This window comes from Heteronotia binoei, chromosome 16, assembly GCF_032191835.1.
Source record: "Heteronotia binoei isolate CCM8104 ecotype False Entrance Well chromosome 16, APGP_CSIRO_Hbin_v1, whole genome shotgun sequence".
In the NCBI taxonomy this organism is placed as follows: Eukaryota; Metazoa; Chordata; class Lepidosauria; order Squamata; family Gekkonidae; genus Heteronotia; species Heteronotia binoei.
In genome coordinates this window covers 62,826,734-62,841,517 of record NC_083238.1, presented here as the reverse complement: position 1 = coordinate 62,841,517, position 14,784 = coordinate 62,826,734, and the positions used below count along the sequence as shown (strand labels likewise).

The 14,784-nt window shown below is 48.6% G+C and overlaps 1 protein-coding gene across 3 annotated transcripts in view; it reads left to right on the top strand.

Annotated features, from left to right (window-relative positions):
• The first annotated feature begins 3,965 nt into the window (after window positions 1-3,965).
• Window positions 3,966-14,784, top strand: part of IKZF2 (IKAROS family zinc finger 2) — a 138,396-nt gene continuing 127,577 nt past the window's right edge. For all 3 annotated transcript variants that reach the window (XM_060256878.1, XM_060256879.1, XM_060256877.1), the window contains exons 1-2: window positions 3,966-4,021; window positions 4,591-4,695. In XM_060256878.1, coding sequence (XP_060112861.1) covers window positions 3,988-4,021; window positions 4,591-4,695 — 139 coding nt within the window. In that variant the 5' untranslated portion in view covers window positions 3,966-3,987. The remainder of the gene's footprint in view (window positions 4,022-4,590; window positions 4,696-14,784) is intronic.

The window sequence follows — 14,784 nt, the reverse complement described above, 5'->3', positions numbered from 1 at the left end:
AGTAGCCACTGACAGACGTATTCTCCACGCAGGGCTTTTTTTCCTGGGGAATGTGGTGGAAAGAGCTCTGGAACCTCTTTGTAGAAGCAAAATTCTCAAAACAAGGTTTAAAAGTTCGTGAGGGGCACACTTGTGTTTTCCCCCTTCATTTCCCTCTTGAGATCTCTGGAACCTCTTTTTTCCAGCAAAAAGAAAGCCCTGCCTCCATGAATCTACATCTCCCGTGAAAGCTGCTTATTCCTGTGGCCATCACCACCTCCCTGGCAGCCAATTCCACCCTTGAATTGAGAAGTATTTCCTTTTGTCCGTCCTGAACCTCCTGCCCATTGGCTTCACGGGATGCCCTCCAGTTTTAGCATTTGGGGGGAGGGTGGAAAATGTCCCTTTGCTCCCCCCCCCCAATGCATAACTGTATAAACCTCCTCCACCTCTTTTCTAAATGGAGAAGCCGCAGGCCTTTGGCCTTCCCTGATAGCCAGGAGTGGTGCTTCAATCTCCCCGCCCCCACCCCGTCACCTGAGCTGCCCCCTTCTACCCTTTCTGCCCTGTCCTGACAGAGTACCAGAAGTGCACATAAGAACATAAGGAAGCCATGTTGGATCAGGCCAGTGGCCCATCCAGTCCAACACTCTGTGTCATAAGAACATAAGAGAAGCCATGTTGGATCAGGCCAGTGGCCCCTCCAGTCCAACACTCTGTGTCATAACAACATAAGAGAAGCCATGTTGGATCGGGCCAGTGGCCCATCCAGTCCAACACTCTGTGTCACATGAGAACATAAGAGAAGCCATGTTGGATCAGGCCAGTGGTCCATCCAGTCCAACACTCTGTGTCACACAGTGGCCAACCCCCCCCCCCAAGTGCCATCAGGAGGTCCATCAGTGGGGCAAGGACACTAGAAACCCTCCCACTGTGCCCCGCCCCCCCCACCCAAAGCACCAAGAATACAGAGCAGCACTGTTCCAGACATAAGAGAAGCTGTGTTGGATCAGGCCAGTGGCCCATCCAGTCCAACGCTCTGGGTCACACAGGGGCCAAAGCCTAAACCAAACGCCAAGAGCCATCAGGAGGTTCACGTGGGGCTAGAAGCCCTTCCACTTTGCCCTCCCCCCCCCCCAAAAAGCAAGGATACGGAGAGTTCCAGCCGTGCCTTTTGGCTAAGAGCCGCTGATGGCCCTCTGCTCCAGATGCCGATCCAATCCCCTCTTGAAGCCAGCTCTGCTTGCAGCCGCCGCCGCCGCCACCTCCTGGGGCGGTGCATCCGACGTGTGAATCCCCGTTGGGGCGAAGAAGGGCTTCCTTTTCTCGCTCCTAAGGCGAGTGGCCAGCGCAGCCCGCCCAGCCAGTCTCCCCAGGGCCCGCCGCCGGGCAGCGCCGCGGGGTTTCTGAGCGCGTGCAGAGCGCCCCTCGCTCTTGCTCTCTGGCGGGAGGAGTGCCAGGCCGGCCTGCCGGGGGGGGGGGGGCGCGGGGGGCGGAGGCGCGGCGCTTGGCTTGGCCTGGCCTGCGTGGCTCGGCCGGGCGCCGCCGTCCTCCAATCGATCGCCGAGTCCGCTGAGCGGCGGCGGCTGCTGCCTCCTCCCTGCCTCCCTGCCAGCCAACAGGCTGCTGCTGCTGCTGCTCCGGCGGGGGCGCGGGCGCCATGTGCGGCAGAGGCGGCTTGGCCGGATCGCTTTCTCGGGGTTTGACCGGCAGGCCCAGGGCCCTCCTCCGCCTCCTCCTCCCGCCGCGCGCCCAAGGAGCCGCCGCCGCCGCCGCCGAGGAGGAGGATGGAGCAGGAGGAAGGCCGCCGCCCCCCGCGGGCCCCCCGTGCGCCCCCCGCCCCTGCCGCCTCCTCCTCCTGCCGCCGCTGGCGGGCCCGGGCGCCCCGGGGAGGGCCGTGAGGGCGGCGGAGGCGATGGGCCGCAGGGGCTCCCAGCAGGGCGCGCGCCCCTGAGCCAGCCAGCCAGGTAGGTGCGCCGCGCCGCGCCGGGGACTTGTTGCTGGAGGGAGGGAGCGAGGGCAGCGGCGGCCCCCCCCGTCTCCCTCTCGCCCCTCGGCCCGGCCTCTGCCCGCCTCCTTGGCCTCCCCCCCGGTGGAGCCGCCCCTGCCCCTGCCCGGCCAGCCGCTGCTGCCGCTGCCGGCCCAGCAGGAGGAAGCGGAGCGCGCGCGCGGCGGCACAAGGCGAAGGCGGGCGGGCGGGCGAGGCGAGCAGGAGTCCCGCGGCCCCTTGGAGACCAACCCGGAGCGCGCCGGCCTTTGGGGGGCCCTCCCTCGAAGCGCGCTTCCTCGGCCCCCAGTCCCCGGCCCGCGTTCCTCGGCTGACGGCGGCGCGGCGAGAGGCTGGCGCGCTCCGGGCAACTCGAGCCAAGCAGGAGTCGAGCGGCTCCTTGCAGACCAACCACGTTGGCTTCACTGGGCTGCACTCCTCGCCTGGGGGAGCGGGCTGCCCTTCTCGATACAGCTGGGCCGGTCCTCCAGGGGCCCCGGCACTCCTGCTCGGTTCGGCTGCTTCAGGCCAACGCGGCTGCCCGCTTGCAGCAGTCACACTGGGCCGCTCTTCCAGGGGCCCCTCGACTCCTGCTTGCTTCAGGAGGAGAGAAACTTCCTCCCCCTCCCCCTCCCCCCGCCCCGCTGCGGGGCCTGCCCTGCCTACCTGCGCCTCCTCCTTGGTTGGGCCGGCGGGCGGCTCTGGAAAGGCCTCCCCCCTCTGGCCCGGGCTGCACACCTCCCGCTGGAGGAGGAGGGGGAGGAGGAGGGCGGCGCTGGCGCTGGTGAAGAAACTTTCCTCTTGGCGGCCCGCGCTTGGCCGGCGGGGCGGGGAGGGGGGCGCCTGCAGCCGCCCGGGCCCCGGGGAGGGAGGGAGGGAGGGGCTGTGCTTGTGCTTTGCTCCTCCTCGCTTGGGGCAGGCAGGAGGGGAAGGGAAGGGAAGGGAAGGGAAGCGCTCGGCCGGCGAGGCTAGAAATGGAGCTGCCTCTTTTCCAGGAAGGCCGGCAGAAATTCCAGGCGCCCGGGCTAAATATACTCGCCGATCGATACCGAAATGGCTCGCTCTGAATAATTTAGCTGCTCGGCGGAGCAGCCCAGAGGTGCGGGAAGAGCGGAGGCAAAAGGCAGCGCGCGGCGGGGGCAGGCGCTGCAGAGGGGGCGGCAGGTTCCCCAGCCATGAGTCCCCCCCCCCCAGACACCCTCCTTCTCAGGGGCCCCCCTTGAAGACGCCGCCCAGCTGGAGCCCCCGTCGCTTGGCTTGGCTTTGCTTTGCCTCCTGCTCAAGTCGGCAGCTCTGGCGGAGTCATCTAATACAGGGACTTGGGTTTCTGGAAAGTAATCGCTGGCTGTTGCTGCGTGCGGTGTGGTGTCGGCAGGCAGAGGCTCCCAGAAACGTTGAGCTTGCTCCAGGACATGCTGTTTAGACACATCTTGGAAGTGGCTGCTGCGGAGAAGCCGGAACCAGCCGGTCCCTGGGCAGAAAGTTCTGACAACTCCCTTGAGAGGGAGCTGAATTCGCCTGATTGATTTGACAGTTGTGATGGCAGCAGATCTGGCCGCGCTGGCACGCCTTGGCGCTCACCAGCCGGTCCTGCTCATGCCTCCTGGGAACCAAGTCCCACTCAGTTCAGGTCTGCCTTGGGTGGCCGCCTTGGTGTGCCCACTCTTGGCGTGGCAGCAGCATCCCCTTTGAAGCACACCTGGTCCAAACAGGGCTTCTTGGGAAAGAAGGAACAACTCTCCACTTTGAGTGAGCTTTTTCCTTTTTTTTCCCCAGGGCGGGTTAGTTTCTGGGACATGGACTCACTTTCTCTGCCTGCCAGGACCCTGGGATGCTTGCAGTGACTCCAGCAGTTAGTAGACAAGCGAGCGATAGGCAGAAAGGAACCTGCATTGCTCAAGCACTGGCTAAAGCCCCAGGGGAAAGAGAAGGACAGATGCTGAGGGAGCCCAGATGTTCCATGGGGGCTGAGCTGTATCACTGACCGGCTGCCTTTTGCCTTTCAGCACTGCACTTTGAGTATGGAAGCAGAGGCTACTGATGGATACATGCCATGTAAGTACTGGGTTTCTCTCTCCTCGTGCCACTTCAACATTTCCCTCCAAAGAGCCGAAATGTTACTACCATGCTTTTATCATCTTACCTGTCTCTCTAATGAATTTATTATGGGGGGTTGGGTTTGGCCAGGGCTGGTCGTCGTCGCTGGCAGGGGTCTGAAACAGCAGCGGGGACAGAGTGTAAAAGGGAAATTGAGAGCTGTTGCTTTTGCGTTCCTTTGCTGGCGGACACATTCCGCTGTACCTTGGATGTCAACAAAGGTACTTGAACATGGCATGGAGTACAAGACTTGTCTCAGGACAGGAGTATAAACTCAGTTGATCCATACCGAGCAAAGCAAGAGGGAAAGTTTTCTGCATTTTCTTGCGTCAACAGGTCTAGCGAACGTTAAGGCTTATTTTGCCATAATTAGGACCCTTCTAATTAACCACACAAGAGCCTAGTGGGGCTATGGAACAAGCTGTCCAGTGCATGTATTTCCCCACCCCTGCAAGTGCATTTTTTCTTTTGCATAAAATGACAACTTTTCTGTGTGGAGATAATAGTTTTTTTTTCTTTTGCTACAGGTGACAACGAACTTTCGCCCGAAAGGGAGCACTCTAATATGGCAATTGATCTCACCTCAAACACACCCAATGGGCAGCATACCTCACCGAGTCACATGACAAGCAGTAAGTTTTTTAAAAGCTTTTAAAAAGTTTTTTTAATTGGTCTCGTTTTTAAAACTTTTTAAAATTGGTCTCATCTTTGTGGGTTACTAACATAAGGCCAGAGGGGGGGAAGAGGAGAGAGTAGACTTGGTTTTGTTGCTGCCATTGTCTTGATCATCTAAACATGAACTTCAGAGTTACTCTGAATTGCCCAAGGCAGATTTATGGGAGCTGGTCTTTTCCTGAATCCGGTAGGAAAAAACCTAGTACTTGCTGGTGTTTCTTGGGTATTGTAATCAAGACGTCTTTAAGGTATGATTTCAACTCAAAGATAGAAATGTTTGAGTCCAGGATGGTTTACGACTTGATCCTTTTTTCCCCTGTTGTAGTACTTTAGTCCTTTTGAAACATTCTTCTCAGTGATGGCTTTTTCATTCTCACTACTTTTTTGCTTTTAAGACAGAGGACATAAAGGCGCAGAGTCTGTAATTGGGCTAGATTGATTTATTTATTAAGGAATGTGGATAGTTTTGCAGTTGATTAGAAATCTAATATTCATCTGACCAGGTCTATCCAACTGAGAATATTAGATTTACAGCGTTGTTGTCTGTGGATCTGCTCTCCTCCGGGAGTGCATTTGTGTGCACAGCAACTGCTTAAGTGGATTTTTATTCTGCAAGTTCTGCTTAGCAAGGAAGATCAAACTTTTCAAAAGAGCTCATTGTAAAAATAAAGCACGATATTCCAATTGTTCTCCACAGAGAGGAAGGTGCTTCACTCGTTCGTTTCTCTTGTCCTCCAGCAACTTACGAGTAAAACGTAGATTTTATGAGCCTTTAAAACGTAGAGTTATTATGAAATCTCCCATTATTATATCCACTGTGTTAAACAACATGATTGCTAGTATTCTGAGGCAGATTGTATATAGTTTAGCAGTCTTCTGTAATTCAACGTATTTAGATAATATGGAATTGGGATTTGGATATATATTTTAATGAATTATGAAAGTTTACTACTCCCTCCCTCCCTTTATTTTCCATTTCTTTTTATTAATACTGTAACAAAGTTCATTCTGTTGTCTTACATATACTTTATCATATAGAGAATAAAATCCTCACCCATTTAAGTTAAAATATGCTTGTTGAAATAATATGAACATTTTCCTTGTTATTTGAACGTCATTCACTGCACTAACTTGTTAACCCTAATTAGCAGCTGTAACACATAGGTTGTTTATAGTGTGGATTTAAAATGGATGGCTTTACTAGTGCAAGTGAATATATGTGAATATTTAATTTGTGAGTTTCTTAGATGCTATTAGCCACAGCGTATTGTTGGAACTCTGTCTGGGGCAAGTGATGCTCTGTATTCTTGGTGTGGGGGGGCACAGTGGGAGAGCTTCTAGTGTCTGGCCCCACTGATAGACCTCCTGATGGCACCTGGGTTTTTTTGGCCACTGTGTGACAGAATGTTGAACTGGATGGGCCACTGGCCTGATCCGACATGGCTTCTCTTATGTTCTTATGAGACACAAAGTGTTGGACTGGATGGGCCATTGGCCTGATCCAACATGGCTTCTCTTATGTTCTTATGTGACACAGGGTGTTGGACTGGATGGGCCACTAGCCTGATCCAACATGGCTTCTCTTATGTTCTTCTGTGACACAGAGTGTTGGACTGGATGGGCCATTGGCCTGATCCAACATGGCTTCTCTTATGTGACACAGGGTGTTGGACTGGATGGGCCACTAGCCTGATCCAACATGGCTTCTCTTATGTTCTTCTGTGACACAGAGTGTTGGACTGGATGGGCCACTGGCCTGATCCAACATGGCTTCTTATGTGACACAGAGTGTTGGACTGGATGGGCCACTGGCCTGATCCAACAGGGCTTCTCTTATGTTCTTATGTGACACAGAGTGTTGGACTGGATGGGCTATTGGCCTGATCCAACAGGGCTTCTCTTATGTTCTTATGCTGGGAACCTGACCCCAGTGTCTTAGCATACTGTTTTTCCTACAGATCTGTGATAGAGAGTTGTATGTAAGTAGTGTGCACCCAGAGAGAGGTTCATACCAGTTTTGCATGTAAAAATGCAGTAGTGATACATCAAAGGAGCTCCTTTTTACATATGCGCCACCATCCCGTTCTAAGAGATGGGGTGTGTGTGTGTGAGTGAGCAGACTGCAGTCAGAGTGCTGGAAAGGCCTGTGAAGTAGAGGGCCACTGGTTATTCCCTGTCCTTATAAGAGCTCTTTTCTTACGAGAAAGGGATTCTTAGTTTCGAGAGAGGGATGGAAGATCTGAGAAATATTAAGCCCTGTATGTTTATCAACAGCAAATTTTACTTTGCCCCCCTGCAAGGTATTATGAAAGGTGTGTACACGCTCCTCTTGGAAGTCCCAGGTAGCCTCAGAATCAGGGCACATGGATTTCTATTACATTTAAATGGCATCATATGTGATTTATTTATTTTACAGAAAACATTTATTAGTCTCCTCTCTTCCTTATTGACCTCAAGGTGATTTGCATTGTGAACAAAGTACATAAAATCAAGTGCAAAGGGGATGTGATATGCAACCTGGTGGGAGACGGAACCAAGTTGTAGCTGAGGTTTCTCACAGTGCAGAGCGTGGATATTTTCTTATCTCCACCCCCCCCCCCCATGCTCTAGTATGCGTTCCTGTAGTATTTCCACCACCAAACCAAATAGTTGTCCTGACAAATTAAGAAGCCTGACTTTGGTCCCTGAAAATCTGTACTGTTTGAAACTGCTTTACAGGCAGTGGCTGTTTCTGCAGTTTGTGGAACATGAGGTTTATGGAAGGTTTCTTAAAAAAGTTTTATCTTGTGTTTTCCCCCAAGAAAATTGGACTTGGACAACTTGTGCTTATAGTTTCTTGCAACCTCAGTGCTACTCGAGTCAGCACCGTTTACACTTCCCTTGAAGTCACCAGAAATGACTCTAGACTGGTTTCGTTTTTTACTTATATGGCCACTGAGAGCTGCACAAAGTGAAGGTGTAGCGTGATGATATTTTAGCATCTTATGCTTTTGTGCATGATAATCATGGCCTAGCCTACCTTACAGGGTTGTTGCTATTGTGAAACAGTATTGTGAAATTTATGGAAGCTGCATGGAGTCCCCACTAGGAGAAAAAGTTGAGGGATAAATGAAGTAAATAAATAATGGAACACTCTGCATTAAGCATGTTTTGAATAGTCTACTTTAGGACTCTGTACCCCTGACTTTATATTCACTGTGTTTGTATCTATTTGAAACAAGGCAGAAAGTCATAACAGGCTATTTTCTTGGCCTTTTTATGTACTGTAAACAGTGCGTGCCCCAGACAGGAGAGGGAAAGAAGTCCTTTTGAAAAAACCGTTCTCACCCAACTGTAGTAAAATGGCATGCTGGTGAGAGAGAGAGAGTTCTTTCCCCACCATGCATATTAGCCAGTGGCAATTCCAAGTGAGTAAGACTTGGCAAAATCGCAAATGTATTCAGGGTTCCTTCCAAAAGGTTGCGGGTCAAAAGTTTTTGGCAGATGCACGAGAAATGTCAGTTGTGTCTCTTTGTTACAAGATCAGTAATTACATAGAACATGTGTAGATCACAAGTGAAGCCAAAATCACTCCTCTATTACAATGAGGAGGAATCCACAGAACACAATTCTCATTAAAACAGGAAAATGTGTTATGATAAAGAGGGGTATTTTTTTTACAGTAGGGGTACTTGGGAAGTGGTGGGATTCCTAGGTGACAAAAGATGCATCATGACTTGCATGCTTGCTTTTTTCTCAGTAAGAGCTAGTGGTTGCTACTGGAATGCTATTTTTACCGATCTGCCTTTTTAACGGACATTTGTACAAGTAAGAACATAAGAGAAGCCATGTTGGATCAGGCCAATGGCCCATCCAGTCCAACACTCTGTATCACACAGTGGCCAATATATATATATATATATACACACACACACTGTGGCTAATAGCCATTGATGGACCTTTGTTCCATATTTTTATCCAATCCCCTCTTGAAGCTGGCTATGCTTGTGGCCGCCACCACCTCCTGTGGCAGTGAATTCCACATGTTAATCACTCTTTGGGTGAAGAAGTACTTCCTTTTATCCGTTTTAACCTGACTGCTCAGCAATTTCATTGAATGCCCACGAGTTCTTGTATTGTGAGAAAGGGAGAAAAGGACTTGTTTCTCTACTTTCTCCATCCTTTGCATTATCTTGTAAACCTCCATCATGTCACCCCGCAGTCGACGTTTCTCCAAGCTAAAGAGCCCCAAGCATTTTAACCTTTCTTCATAGGGAAAGTGTTCCAAACCTTTAATCATTCTAGTTGCCCTTTTCTGGACTTTTCCCAATGCTGTAATATCCTTTTTGAGGTGCAGTGACCAGAATTGCACACAGTACTCCAAATGAGATTGCACCATCGATTTATACGGGGGCATTATGATACTGGCTGATTTTGTTTGTCGACAGTGTCTGCTTCAGTTTCATCTTCAATAAGGAAGCAATATAGTGGTGATATCTCTACTAGGCAGTGATATCTCTGTGTGGTTCAGTACAGCATTTTACCTGTGGATATGGAAGTGCAAATTAGAGAACTAGAATTATAGAATCATAGAAGGGACCTCCAGGGTTATCTAGTCCAACCCCCTGCACAATGCAGGGAACTCACACATACCTCACCCTAGAGTTCTAGACTTGGAAGAAAGCAACTTTGGCTGTAAGAAATAGTGGATCTGGGTGTAAAGACCAATAACTGTTGACCGTGCTGTTGATCGTGCTTCCACTTGGTAACCCAAAGATCTCTGCTTTTCTGCCAGGTGGTAAGGTGACTTGCTTTCTGGTTCCTTAATAGATAACAGAAACGTGTTGCCCTTCCCATCACCACTTGGCCTGTCCCGACAGACAGTCTCTGTATATTATTGGGAGAAGTTATTGTTTGGTGAATGGTCGTCTGCATTGATCAGAGCTGGATGGTGCTGCAGGGCCTTTATTGTGGAGTCTCTGTGAATGTGCAATGCTGTAACCCTTTTGTCAACTGTGATTATTAGGTTGGAAATTGGTAGTCTCCCTCACTCCACCCCACCTGCAGACATCAAGCCAGTGGGTGTTGTGTTGTGCTTCCAGTGTGAGGGTTTGGTCTGATGGCAACCTCTTCGGCTGCACCTCTGTTGTCTCCTGGAGATGCTGGCCTGGTTCTCCTTGAGGGGGCACTCTGACTTCAGAACCTAGGTGTTGGCTGGCAGGATGAAGTGCTTCTCTATATAAAAGAAGCAAAACAGAAAACCAGGTTGTCGTGGAGGGGGTGTCTCCAAACTGTGTCACCGCAGGGAGAAGAAGAATAATTGCAGATTTATATCCTGCCCTTCTCCTTGAATCAGAGACTCAGCAGCTTACAATCTCCCATATCTTCTCCCCCCACAACAGACACCCTGTGAGGTGGGTGGGGCTGAGAGGGCTCTCACAGCAGCTGCCCTTTCAAAGAAAACCTCTGCCAGAGCTATGGCTGACCCAAGGCCATCCCAGCAGTTGCAAGTGGAGGAGGGGGGAATCAAACCCGGTTCTCCCAGATAAGAGTCCTCACACTTAACCACTACACCAAACTGGCTCTCTACACCAAACTGGCTTCCAATTCTCCCACTTGGCTATCCTGTGTTTTCACCTGTGTGGCTTGAGCTGTTGCTAGAGATGGAAAATGGCTGGGATTTTTGAGACCACAGCCTCCCCTCTTGTGTTTTCAAAAAAAAAGAGGGGGGGAAGAATTTGGGAGAAAAATTGAAATGTAGGCAGTACTTACTGTCTTATCAAGCCTCAACTTATTTTAGTTCTTTAACAAAGCAGGAGTCAAGTGTACCTTTAAGACCAACGAAGTTTTATTCAGAATGTAAACTTTTGTGTGCTCTAAGCACACTTCATCAGATGAGGAATCAGGTGCAGTGAGCAGAGCTACATATAGCTGGCAGGCACTGTACCCGATTCCTTGTCTGATGAAGTCTGCTTGGAGCACACGAAAGCTGACATTCTGAATAAAACTTTGTTGGTCTTAAAGGTGAAACTTGACTCCTACTTTGTTCTACTGCTTCAAACCAACACGGCTGCCCACTTGGATCTATCGACATGCAGTACATCATTTATGGCTTAGCTGTTTGCAACTGGGGACTCGCTAGATGTGCCTTGAAGCTGCTATGGGGGTGGCATCCCACTCCCCCTCCCCCCTTACAGTGATTGGTAGCCAGCCAAGGGGTGGGAACACCTGGAATGACTCCTGACTAACCACAAGGAGCCGGGGTCCTGACGGAGACCAGCAGTCGCTGGGGACATGCGTGGCCAACCAGTGGGGGTGCTTTTCAGTGGCCGGGAGAAAGCCCTTGGAGAAGCTTCTGGAGAGAACCAGAGAGCAGAGGCGACTCCCCCTCCCCTCGCAGCTGACCAAAGTGGGACAAAACACCAGTAGGCCAGGCTGGCAGAAAGCCGGCTCATGGCAGCCCCTCCTCACATTAGCCAATAAAACTGTACTATTTTTTAAGGAGCAAAAATGTTATGAGATACTTAGTCAATATACATTGTAGCATATGTTAAGTCCTTACATAGCGTAATGTACAATACTTATCATAATAACATTACATTTCCCCCTTGCTAGTTATATAATATTTACAAGTGTTCTATATTAGAAATAAAATACAATACTGTGAAGTGAAGTTCAAGTTAATCAAAAGTCATTCATGTTATATTTCAATGTTATAGTTATAACCTGTGTTATAAACTATTCTAGATTGACGTTAGCAACTTGGTCGATGAAAGTTCCTAACTATATAGTCTAACTTAGTTTATATGAATACCTAACAATATAATTAATCAGTGATATAGGTATAAATCAAGTTGGTTAATTAAAGATACTTTGTTCACACTGTTACCTTGCTCTGTGAACATTTTTGCCTGTAATGACCATGCATTCATAATACTTGTAGAGATGTTCCATTTGTCTTGCTCTGCAACCCAGTCGGAAAGCAATAGCATATTTTTGGTACGACGGATGCGTCTTTGGGAGGTCACATGACTTCCAGTTTAAAGCCAGAACATGTTTTGTGGCTATCAGAGGATAGAACTGAGGTCTTTCAAGGAATATTTGTTTGGGGCCAAAAGTCAAGAAGAATTAAGGTTGGATCTTTGGGAATATAATAGCCAGTGATAAGGTGGATTTGTGTTGGAACAAAACTGTTCTATTTGGCATATTTATGAAATCTGAAAGTGTAGATGCTTTCTGTAAGCAAACAATAAAATTAAAAGAAAGAAACCCAGTACTTAGATTTGCCAGCCTCTAGGTACTATTAAGAGCCCCGTGGCGCAGAGTGGTAAAGCTGCAGTACTGCAGTCGGAGACCTCTGCTCATGACCTGAGTTCTATCCTAGCAGAAGCTGGTTCAGGTCGCCGGCTCCAGGTTGACTCAGCCTTCCATCCTTCTGGGGTCAGTCAAAGGAGTCCCCAGCTTGCTGGGGGAAAGTGGAGATGACTGGGGAAGGCAATGGCAAACCATCCTGTTAAAAGTGTGCCGTGAAACCGTTGTGAAAGCAACGTCACCCCAGAGCCGGAAATGACTGGTGCTTGCACAGGGGACTTTTCCTTTCATTTCCTCAGAGTTTAAGAGCCCCGTGGCACAGAGTGTTAAAACTGCAGTACTGCAATCCTAAGCTCTGCTCATGACCTGAGTTCGAACCCTGGTGGAAGCTGAATTTTCAGGTAGCTGGCTTGAGGTTGACTCAGCCTTCCATCCTTCTGAGGTCGGTAGAATGAGTCCCCAGCTTGCTGGGGGGGAAGTGTAGATGACTGGGGAAGGCAATGGCAAACCACCCCGTAAAAAGTCTACCGACAAGTTGTTACCAGTAGAGTACCATGCTCTTCCAGTAACATAGTGAAGGAGGCAGTCCTTAAGATATTAATAATAATTTTAATAATTTTTAATTTATATCCCACCCTCCCTGCCGAAGCAGGCTCAGGGCGGCTGAGATATGTCAGTCCTAGACTGCTCAAGGCCTTGAATCTGACTCAGTACTCAATCGGAAGCCAGTGTCGCTAGCGCAGCACAGGTTGAATATATGCTGTCCGTGGCGTTCCTGACAGGAGTCATCCTGCCACATTCCCGACCCATTTAAGCTTCCGGGTCAGACCCAAGAGTAGGCCAGTGTGCAGCGAGTTAGAGTGATATATTAGTACTGTGTTATAGTCATCTGTTAGTAATTGTGATATATTAGTAGTGTGTTATAGTTATATATTAGTTATTATGGCATATTAGTAAAAATCTATGATGCTGAATACAATTTATAATGGAGGACCACAATGCAATGTATACTACTTTGTACACTTTACAGGACGAAAGGCAGGATACAGATATACTAAATAAACAAATACTGTGAATAATAGACAAGTCAGTGGAATGCAGCATAGCACCAGTCTAAAAGAATCCTGTTTCTAAACAATGCTTTTGTAGTTGTTTTTTATTTAACAAAAAGTATGGGTACTCAGTGGATATGGTTGCACCAATTTCCACCAATTCTTCCGCCTCTGGACTTGGTAGAAGCCTCTGAAAAGGTGCTAGCACTTCATAGTTAAAGCTATGTCATGCTAATAGACAAGGAAGCCTTTTACATTTCTCTCTACTAAGATGAGAGATCACCGGACGCTGTTATGGTGGCTTTGGAACATTTGTTTCATTTATGGCACAGGATAAGCAAACTAGCGCTCCATTTACAGGCAGCCGGATCTGTTGAACTTGATGTCGGATCCTGAGAGAGGTGTTAAATTCATGTCCGCTAGCACTGTGGAGACCAGCATGATTTTGGGGGTATAAGCTTTTGAGAATAAACGCTTCCAAAGGAGGAGTTTTCAAAAGCTTATATCCCATAAATCTTTTTTTTTTGCATTTTATTTTTTAAAAAATTAAACTTTTAAAAACAATATACAACCAGTGCAGACAATTCACAAAATGCTCCCTCCCTCCAGACAAAAACATATAATAACACATCTATCCCATTATCCTAGGATCAGATTCAGACAGGCGAAGCTCAAGAGGTAGATACAACAAAACAATATGCTCAAAATAAAAAGCTGCATAATAAACTCCCAACACAGAGAATACTCACTGACAGTTCAAAAGAGCTTAGCTTATAGAATGTATGGAATGCTTTACAGGATGAACTAACTTCCCAGAAAAGGAAGGGAAAAGGTGGGAAACAAACAAAGAACATATACACAATAAATCCAAAATGCAATGCTTTTAGAAAAATATCAGATTATGATTAAAAAAAATCTTTTTTTGGCATAAATCTTGTTGGCTGTCAGGGTGCTACTGAGCTCGAACCTAGCTCTTCAACTGCAGACTAGAATGGCTACCCTCTGAAACTATCAGGGAGAAAAGAGGAGCTGTTCTAGCTCAGCCTTGCCAGAGCCCCCCTAGTGTAGCTCACCTAGTTAAGCTCTCAGCTGCCTAAATTCCCCCAACTCTCACCCCCACTGCACACACACACTCTCCAATGGACGGTTCCCAGGCTCCACCCTTACAAGTAAATTGCTCATTCAGGGGGGAAGAATTTGCAGTCTTTTAAAACCATCAGCGTCTTCTGCCAAGTCCTTGATTCCAGTCAAGTAACATGGGAGGCGTGGGACAAACACACACACACACACACGCACATTAGGATAGATCCATTCTGAATAATCAGTAAAGCTCAAGCAGAGCAATACAGTTACGCGTGGAAATTGATTCCCACTTAACGACGTTTCGAAGTCCCAAGTGAAGAGGCGTAGGGAGGAATGAAGAGCTGGACCACTTTGAGCTCAGTAGGTATATTGTAGGTTAGTGCAGGAAATATTTTGAATTGCTCAGTGTGGTGACTGCCTGCTCCAGAAACGCCCCTTGCCGCTTGGTTCAGAGCAGGACTTGCAAAAACAAAATGAAATAGCAGAGGACTTGTTTCTTTTTTCTTTTTAACCCATTTCCAAGCTCAAACGGAGAAGTCATTTTCATTTTTGGTTTTTTGTGTCATTTATATGTCACTTTTCACTTTCAAGAAACTACTCAGGGTGACTTGCAGATGAGTT